Source organism: Neodiprion fabricii, chromosome 2 (assembly GCF_021155785.1).
Source record: "Neodiprion fabricii isolate iyNeoFabr1 chromosome 2, iyNeoFabr1.1, whole genome shotgun sequence".
NCBI classification, from domain to species: Eukaryota; Metazoa; Arthropoda; class Insecta; order Hymenoptera; family Diprionidae; genus Neodiprion; species Neodiprion fabricii.
Genome location: NC_060240.1, coordinates 24,233,765 through 24,244,320, shown reverse-complemented (window position 1 = coordinate 24,244,320; position 10,556 = coordinate 24,233,765). Strand labels below are relative to the sequence as shown.

Sequence of the window (10,556 nt, the reverse complement as noted above, 5' to 3'; positions counted from 1 at the left end):
ATATCTTAGCTATCCTGTTATTTGTTCGTGGTGACTATCATTGGGACAATTGAGATTATGCTCGTGATTTTTTGAAGTTTTTTTTTTTTTTTTCTCCCTTTTAAACTTTTGGTTCAGGTGATGGGGCCTATTCATTCTGAAAAGATACCTTGATACCAGGCTGTGACCATATTCATTGCATCTAAACTCGGGTTATGACTTCAAATGATATAAAAGTGCTTTGATCTACGTACAAGAACTAATTTTCAACCAACTAAGTGTATAATTAAGGGTCAAGAACTTCCGACCAAACTTGCTCTTAATCGGGTTTCAGTTACGAATGGAGCAATTGGTGAGATTAACCCTTCGAGTCACACAATATTGTTCTAAGTAAACTTTCACAATAATATAGTTCCCCTACAGTTTTTTGAGTTGCTTGTGACGAGTTCAAAGTTTGGTTATTAAAATTGAAAATGGTGGATCCAAATAGTTGGCATGTTTTTTTTAACAAATTTTGTCTGCCATGTTGGACCCCGTTGCGAATTAGCGAAATCTAAAGTCAGATTCGTAATTAGCAACCTAAAATTTCAGTAATCGCTGACTTTCGTCCAGATTCAATGAATTTATGAAATTTTTGTACTCGATATCGGATCCGCAATCTCAAATTTTCAAAATTTTGCTGGGTTCTATATGTCAGATTCAGATTTATTTCACGTGACTAATAGAAAAAAAAAACGAAAAAAAGAAATGAAGATTTTTGTTACTATCCCCGGTATAGAATCGAAATTTATTCATTTAAACATAATCAGCGACCTCTGAAACACCCTATACGTACTTTTTTGTCTACATTTGATCAGGCCATAGAATTTTTCATCCGCCATATTGAATCCACCATGTCGAATATCCAAAATCTGTAATTGTAAAAACATGCAATTTATGTATAATAGAATGTTCACAGGTCTAATGTTCTCACAAAACGAATCGGTCCTTTAATTTTCACGATTTTTATCAATCAATCTGTTTATAGCAATAATAGTGTCCAATATATCGCAATAATTACTACCGAGTTTTGAAGACATAACATCAGCACACTACCAGTGAGGTATGTTGAAAAGTCGTTCAACAAATGTGAAAAAAATTGATGTAAAATAGGTGGTGAGAATATTTACCGCTCTGACTCGAAGGGTTAAAAGTCAAAGCAATGAAAAGATAATTTTACGAACGTTGCGACAAACTGTGCATCTATCGTACATATTATACACAGAGAGAAATTTTTATTTCCGGTTACCGCTCAGTCCTCAACTATTTTCATCTTTTACCACAATCGAAAAATACAGTTCTAGGTAGAAAATAAAAATTAGTTTTCTAGCTGTTACCGGAAAGTCTGGTATCCGTTACTATTCTTTCTCACTACGATCACTGTCGCTATATTTTCTCGTAACTGTAGCGAAAATTTAGTACTCGTGGAGCAATAAATTGACGTTAAAGCCTTATTTAACCAAAACAGTAGAGTAAACCTCAGAAACTGATTTTGCGTTGCAATTACCAAAAAAGAATCGGCAATAGCGGAAAATGGTTAGGCGTATCTCGTTTTTCGTAATTTCTACAATATTCAAAGTTTTTTTAACGATACCTGTCTTACTGAATTTTTCTAGCCACTGCAAGAAATGAAATTTCTCTCAGTCGAATTCCAGTTGGTCGCAAGTCCGCGCTGCTTCGCCGTTCGCTTTGAAGTCGGCATCGAATCCGGCGCGCATGCGCGTCGATAGTCTCGAACCTCGACTCTCGCTGTCAGGCCTCAAGTCGCGTTGATCGCTGCTCGTGTTTGTGCGCCATGTCGGTGTGTGGGTGTGACGGCGGTGCGCGAAAAGGCGATCGAAAGCACGTTATGACGTCGCGCGTGCCGATTCTTGTGATTTTGGGAGCAACGGGAACCGGGAAATCGAAACTGGCCATTCAACTCGCCCAGAAGTACTGCGGCGAAATTATTTCCGCTGACAGCATGCAGGTGAGTTCATTCTTGCTCTCGTCTTCTCGCGCCACGTTGCGCTTTTAGGTTAGGATTGAGGTTAGGTTCTTGTGACAAGTCAGGTTGTTCCGGCTCATTTTCCGGATTTTCAACTCCGTACGTCCTCGCGAGATCCTGAGTATAAACAAGCCTGACGATTTACAAGATTTTCGGAGTATCGTGGCGACCAATTTGCCTTCGACAGGGTTTCGAGTTTCTGTTGAGGTTCGCGTGCACGTGGAGAACGGAATTTTCTCATCTACTTTCATGCCCGGTGCCTATTGATCTGTGTAAAATGATGTTAAAGGAGGAGCTAAGGATTCATCGCAATCCTTGTAACTCTCATCGCTCGGTTTATACATTTTAATTCATCGATATCGACTTTTTTACATGAAAATATCTACATTCTTTCATTCTCCTGAATGGTGCATCGGAGTATCGTGACTTTTATTTTATATATGAAAGTTTTCTCGATAAAAATTTCTGATCAAGAAGTGCTAGCTAGGCTGAAAGCTGCTTTCGCACATCTGAGTAGACTTGGGGAGTCGAAGTTGACTAAAAGGTTTCTCGCTGCAAAAGTTGACTAAAGAATTTAGTTTCGTGCGGTATTTACTCAGAATTCTAACTATTCGAGGAACATTTTGCACTTCCTTTGACGATTGTTTGATTTTCAATAACAGCATATCGTAATTGCATAGCTGTAAATAAGAAAGTAATTGATAAATTCGTAACAATTGCGAAAGTCCTTCTCGACTTTCTATATTTAGACTTGTGCGTACAGAGCATTAATTAATTAATATTAGATAAGTTTCAAACCCTCCGATCACTTCCAGCGACTCGTTAAGTTTTCATGTTCAATTCCATAAAGTATCTTACAATGCAAAAGTGTACCGATGAACTTTGGTTCCCGCAACGATTGCTGGAAATTTAAATTTCCTTCATTCATAGCTAATCAATCGCATTATTAAGAGCTGTTTGTCGTTTTATCGAATCTGTGCACAAAAAAAGAAAAAAAAAAGAAAAGAAACTAATAAATCAATAAAAATGAGGAACCACTCTGCTAATTTTTACATACAGCTTCTTGTCTAACGCTATCTTAAATTAGTGCTATAGATTTAAACCTCTTGGATTATCTTTTGCCAGTTAAAGAATTTTTTTAGACAACCTTGCAGGTGATGGACTAATTTTTAACTACTAACATAAAGATTTACATTATTGACTCAGTTCTCTGCAACATTTTTATTATTATTTCACGTTTCACACACTAGAAATATGTTTTTCGTAAATTTTGTTTCACTTTTATCTATCAACTAACGCGTACTCAGGGTACCATGTATACGTATTAGGATATAATCTTGAGTTACATGTGACTTAGCGAACAGAAAAAATGATCTTCAAAATACAATACCGTAGAAATTACGCATTCTGAAATATGAACATAAAATTCAATTACTTCTGCTGGTACGGATTTAGGGGATGACAGTAAAAAATTCATTACATCTCGAATAACAAATTGTTCTTGAAGGAGAAATTCATTCCATGTATACCTATCGTCATTCGCTCTCAATAGTAGACTATTTTGGGTTATTCATACGTGTGTGCGTGTGTGTGGGCGTTAGACCGGCTATTAGACAGAGAGTATCATGTGAGTCATAGCACTCTGCGTCTAATTCTGGTTGAATTATATTTTGATAGTAGCTTTTTTTCTTATACTTATCTATGGCAGCTGAAATATAGTACACTTTGTCAGCTTGCGTTATCTTAATCATAATTTTGTTTGCTATTTAATTTTGCCGAATGTACATTCATTATTATTTAACGCTTATTGTTAGCCAATGGATCGAATTTACCGCTGCTATTTCGTAGAATCCATTCCATTTCTTTATTTCTACGTCACATGAAAATTAATTGAATGGTTTTTCTTCAGAATTGCGTATAGAATGGGACTGTTGGGCCCTTTCTCGCGTTTTGGATACTCGGACTTTGATATTTGGAGATATATAATCCGTCGTGGAAAAAGCAGATCTTTAAATTGCATACGATTCTTACTTTCGAACAACCCTGATAAAGTTTCAGTATGAGAAGTTTCTGTAAAACGGAGGTAGCGTTGTCCTAATTGAATGGTCTGAGAGTTGTTTCGTTTTTTTTTCTACTTTTATAATTATCGATGTACGGAGAACCATCCGCATATTTGACGCAGTGAAAATTGTGAAGCTTTCGAATGAACATTTCCGAGAAGTAAATAACCAAGAAAAAATTTCACCCCCGTAAAACGTCGGTAAATGCGTTAATAACTTCTATGGGTATTTCTTGTGAAAATTCGAAATTTCCGTTGGAGTTTCATCAAAATTTATTTATTTATTTAACCTAGATAATATAGAAATAAGAATATTCTTGTATTCGAGACAAACAACTTTCCTATTATTGGTCTCGGACTAAGGGACCACATCTTTTTTTTTTTTTTTTTTTTACAACGATATCTCGGTTTTTGTTTTCAACAATCTCAGTGTCAATAACTTGCATGTAAGTAAAGACGTTACATCGATAAACAAATGGACGTGATTCAGCACTAATGATTCGGGATTTATATTTCAAAATGTGATGAGAAACAATAAACAATACAGTTGAGCATTGATAGTGAAAAAACGAGGTCTGAACAATGTGACGCGATTAATCGACATCCGTACTTTTGCTTTTGTTTGGTTTGATGGTGAAAATTTATTTTTTAAGTTTAAAAATCCACAGCCTCGAAACGATTGGATGCGTTTCCTCAGTTTTCAATCATCTTGTAAAATTTCGTCGGTAAAAAATGGTTAAAAAAAAATAATAATTTTTGTACAATCTTTTTATCTTTTTTTATTAACCACTATCCCTTTTTCTTTTCACTTCTTCACGCCATCGTTACGTTCCTGCGTAAAAATCCACCAGACTTCGTACGATGCTTGAGCCGTTTATTACCGTCATTGACTGTCGTCCATAGCTGCTAACCGGCCAACTCATATTACACGATCTCTAACAACCGACTCTCGAAATGTCATTCCCATTCGGTCTTGGTGCCTGGAACTGAACGACGACGTCATCAACAATTTTGTACCTTCACTGTACCGAACAAGATGATTTCACCATTGTTCGTTCAACGAATCTCAAACTTGAAATCATTTCTTCGCACAATTTATGTAGTCGGAAAATTGTACGGGAATGACGTTATTATTCATATTATTATTCATATTACAGTTCGATCCTTGGGATTGAAACTTGCATGATATTTCTACGAATCCGTGTGAAATGTCAGACGCATTTAAACGACAAATTGGTAAGCAGAAACAATCTAATTCTGCTGGTGTAGGTTTAAGTATACGTTAATGCAAATATTTCTTCCCACCGCACTCCTGGATATGCGTGCGGTATTTATTTATACTTTTCCTTATTCTCTTCATTACGCTCTCTACGATCATGTTGTTTGACTAACAACAAGAGAAATACACACGGGGAAAATATAATTACGGCGTCACTCTTAAAGGTGGTGTTGTTGGTTGTAACTTCTTTTTCCTTTTTCATTTCGATAATTGTTTCTTGGAATTCTATTTTTTCATTTCATCAGAGCAAACACCGCTGTGCAATTAATAGGAGGATGAGGAATAGGAGGAGCAGGTACTCGACTCGATTAAAAGTAAAAATATTATTTTAATCTTCTTTGCAAAGTTACGTTGTCGTGCTTTTTTTTTTTTTTTTTTTTCATTTTCTTCTTCTTTAATTAGCGCAGAACTAACGAGCGAGTCGATTTCTTTATCCGTCCACGTATCGCGTTTCAAGCTTAATTTTTCGTTCGATCAAACGACCGAAGAAGCGAGGGAAAAAAATTGTTTAGAAAACAACAAACACTCGAAACGGGGACAAAATTTTTCATCCTTTTCTTTCGGGAGGAGGAAAAGAAAAACAAAAAAAAACAAAAACTGCGTTTGAAGGTAGAGAATAGGGGGGGGGGGGGGGGGGAAGAAAGAAAAAACAAAGAAATAACACTAAAGTATTTTATATTTAGGTTTTTGAAAACAACTATACCCACGTGTGACACCGATAAAAGAATTAGGTTACCGACTATTTTGCATTAACTCCCGCTCGCATGCGTACACGGTTTATGTATTATTTGTTTACTAATCGGAATCGTTTGAAAATGAAAAGAACCGGATTTTCTTTGCAAAAAATTCGTAAACTCCAACAACGAATGTTCAGAATATAAACGTAACGGTGATACTCGGAACAAAGGAATCGGTAATAATTAATACAATAAAAAAAAAAAATAAAATAAAATAAACAAATAAATAAATAAATCGAAACAATAATGCGGTATAAAAGAAATGAAACCGTCTTACACCGAATCGAATATTATGTATTATACAGTGATGTAACATACGATCACGGTGAGAGAAAGTTACTTCTCTTGGGCGGAAAGGAAGGAAGGAAGGAAGGAAGTAAGGGTGGAAGGGGGGGGAGGGGGGGGCAGACAGGATATTGTGAAATCGTATTCACAACGAATACGACGCGGTGACGATTTACCGCGAATTAAAATAATTTTTGCACGTTTTAAATTCCTCCTCTTTCGTTGTACAGGTTATTGGCATTGGGTATATAGACACACACAGGCACACACACTCACACACACACACACACGTATACCCAACGTCTTCAAGGTCACGGTTATATTGCGCGACACTGATTTTCTCATCGGCACGTGTGTTGCGTATAGTAGAGGTGGTTGTGGTGGTGGTGGTGGTTGCTCGTGCTATCATGGTTTTAAAAGCTGTCGAGACAGCAACGTGGTACGCGTATCGGTTTACGCGCGTTTAACGTACAACACTACGGTGCTTCCCTATAGGGCGTTCCGTGCCAACTTGGCCTTCGTCTCTTACGCGATTTTTATATTCTTCGAATTCGTATCTCGCGTCGTCTCGTATGTAAGTTAAGTCGATTCGCACCTCCGTAGACCAAACGTCGCGAGTTTTTTTTTTTTTTTCTTTTCTTTCTCGCGGTTTTTCATACACGCGACAATTATTCGAGGGTCGTCGGAATATCGAACGACAGATGTATTTTTATTGAATTTGTAGGTTTTTTTTTCCGGACGACGTTACTTCGTTTTTAATTTGTCGCGTGCGTTGATTAAAAAAAAAAAAAAAAAAATGTTATTCGCTTTCTTCGGTGTTGCTTTCTCGTAAAACTGTTGTTTGTAACGAAGAACGAAATCCCCTGGAAAAATTCAGTTAGATCGGATTAGATTTAGGGGTCCCGTTTTCGAGTTTTCGTTTTCACGTTGAAATAACACGGAGAAAAGAAATAAAATTAATAAATAAAAATATGATCGTCTTAACTCACCGTCGATTTCGCGTGAAAATATAAAAGAAAATGGAAAGTAATGAAAATTTTTATTTTCACTGAACTTGATAGGATTGTTTTTTAAAATTGTACAATTATTTCAGTTTCGAGTCACAATAACTCTCAAAATATGCAAAATCGAACAAAATATCCGGAGACCTTTTTTTGTACTAAATATTGTTGCCCCCAAAAAGTTCTCCTGATATTTTTCATTTTCGTTTATACATTTACACGCGAAATCGACGACAAGTTGAAGCAAGCATTTTTTTTTTGTTTTTTTCTACGTATTATTTCAATTTAAAAACGAAAACTCGAAAGCGGAACACCTTTAAATCCTATCCGATCTATCTTAAATTTGCAGGGAATTTGTTTTTCATTAGAAACAAAAGTTTTATGAGGAAGCAGCAGGGAAAACCAAATTATAATTTTTTTTTTTTTTATCCCGACGAATCACCCCAACATATTATATTACATTTTTCACACAGTTTGACCGTCCATTTAGCGTTGAAATTGGCTGTAATTTTTTTTTCAAACACATTGCGAGAAATCCGTCATTTCCTCCCAATCAACGATCAAACCAGATGTCGCGGTATCTGTGACGAATACGTAAAATCTTGCACCCGATATCGTTTTACAACCCTGTTTCAATTAGACCTCGACATTCCCGCCCACTCGTGTCTCCCACAACGCCTCCATCGGCACAGCGCACAAATATACGAAATCCCCGTGGCGGCTCTTACGCTCTTATAAACGCCATAAACATGTCGGCTGAATGGCTCGATGGCCGGACTATCCGACGACTGGTCCACGAGGACAAACGGCCGAGTCGCAAATAAAGATGTATATCAAGCCTTCTGTTTCCGACTTTTGACGAAAAAAAAAACACAACAAATAAACAGAATAAATTATAAGAAAAAAATCAAACTGTCGTAAAAAAAAAACAAACTAGCTTCTACATTGTGAAAATCGTCACGTTCCACTCGTCGCACGTATCGAATGATGTTTATTCATTTATTGTTATGTAGGTTGGTTAGACAAATAGCGATAGTTTGAAATAATTTTTTTTTTTTTTTTTTTATGACGACATAGTCGCGCATTGAGTATTTAACAAATTGTTACATTATTCTTAGCTGCCGGAAAAGTAAAAAATAAAAAATAAAAAATATATGTAAATCTATGTTAGGGTGGTCCTTAAAAAAGTGGTTTATAAATTTCGACTGTCCCACCCCTCAAATTCCCCCATATTTAAATACAAGTGCTTCGGACAAATTTTCATTATATATTTTGTTGTAAGAGTAATAATGTTTAAAAAAAAAATCTTCAACCGCGAAGTTTCAGTGGGCGTCAGTGCCAATATTTCCATTATCATACCAAGCAAACTAGATAAATTCCACTTCCTCTAAATATGATGATGTGGATTATTTCTGACAGTAGCATCAATGCCCACTAAAACCTTGTGGTTACAATTTTTTTTTTTTTATCACATTATTACTCCTACAATAAAATATATATTGAGAATTTGTCCGATTAAAAATAACTGTATATTCTGGTCTACAGGAATCGACTTCGGGCGTTTTTTTTTTTATACGCAATGTAAAAGAAAAAGGTACAAAAAATGTTTAAAAAAAGAAATATGTCGCTATAGCCTGTACCAAAAAGTAAAAAAAAAACAAAAAAATTACGAAAATGGCAACTCTTTTAAGGCAAAATTAATTTTTTTCCCCGTTTCTTTCGACGGTTTTAATTTTCTTTAAAACAGATCAATAATGATTTCGGAATGTTCGTGGTAGGATCTATAGAGGGATGTATAATACCGAAGATCCGTACCAAATTTGAACTCAATCGGTTGGATAAAACTCAAGATTTTAGGTCAACCGGATAAAAAATCGTAGTTTGGTGATAAACGCGTTTTTAAAGCTTTGGCTTCGGTTCTGACGTTGATTTCTGTATTAAATTACATTTTTCTTGCCCTTAATTGGCAATTCCTGAGGCGTGTGGGAGACTCACTGCCGCGTTCGCAAATTCCTCACAGGCTGATTCTTTCACTCAAGTGCTCGTAACTTCCTCAATTTTTGGAAATTTCACATCGGCTCCGGGCCAAAATATTCTCAAAAGATTTAGCTATAATAACATGCCACAAAATGAAAATCGATTTTTCCGAATTTTCAGACTAAAATATTTCCTTAAACAAAAATTCGCGCGTTCAAGATAACAGAAAGAAAACGTCGGTTAAAACGTCTCGTCCGTTTATTTTCTCAATAAAATTTCCGCACCTTAGGATATAATAGAAGCGTGCTGCTGATATTTGAGAAAATATAAGGATACATAAAATTAAAAAAATGAATTCTAAAAATTTTCATACAGTCGCGGCGAATCGATCCATTTAAAAATTTTTTCATACCTACCAATCTTTCATCTTTCGGTTCAAATTTCGGCAAAGTAATTTTACGAAAAGTGCCTGATCGACGAACGATCGCGAGAAGAGAGAAAATACTTTCAAATTGGTCGAAAGTTTGCCACTTTTCGCGGTATTAGTTTCGCTCTGAACAGCTGTTTAATTTGTAACAAAATTTATTCAAGCGACGATAACTAATATACCTAACGTTTGCTCGTCCGATAATTTTGATCACTCGTGCGCGACCTTGCGATATGCCTACGGATGCGTACGAATACTTGTACACGCATGCACGTGTATACAATAACAGTCGTCACGCATACGCGTGCGATAAAAGTGCGCGTGGAAAAAAAAAAATAAAAAAAAAAAAAATCATCCGCTATTAATATATATCATAGAAATAATAATGTTTCAGGGTCGCGAACCATTACAGTCGTAGAATCTCGTTGTAAAGCACTCCCACTTACCTACCGCTCGGTTTATCGCAGAGATGTTCGTTTATACTTTATTTTTCACGACTATAAACATCCCATTTCCGTGCTTGAATGCCGATCCAGCTTTATTTAAATCTATAGTATAAGTGTGCGTGGGAAATTCCACCCGTTGTCACCGCTCGACTTGCCGACGACGATACCAAAGGAGGGATTTCGTTCTATTATACAGCGGATGCTAATCAAATTCGTTACGCGAATTTGCCACTTTTTTCTTTAATTCATTCTCTGTTCGAATTCTTGGCAGATTTATCGACGGTGGAAAATTTGGATGAAAAAAAAATGCAGGATTTCTCATAAAAAAAAAAAAAACTTT

At 36.0% G+C, this 10,556-nt stretch overlaps 1 protein-coding gene across 2 annotated transcripts in view; it reads left to right on the top strand.

Moving 5' to 3' along the window:
* Positions 1–1,818: 1,818 nt before the first annotated feature.
* Positions 1,819–10,556, top strand: part of LOC124175322 (tRNA dimethylallyltransferase) — a 116,856-nt gene continuing 108,118 nt past the window's right edge. For both annotated transcript variants that reach the window (XR_006869140.1, XM_046555434.1), the window contains exon 1: positions 1,819–1,987. Coding sequence is in view for 1 of the 2 variants with exons in the window: in XM_046555434.1 (XP_046411390.1) it covers positions 1,868–1,987 (120 nt within the window). In the remaining variant the exon portion in view is untranslated. The remainder of the gene's footprint in view (positions 1,988–10,556) is intronic.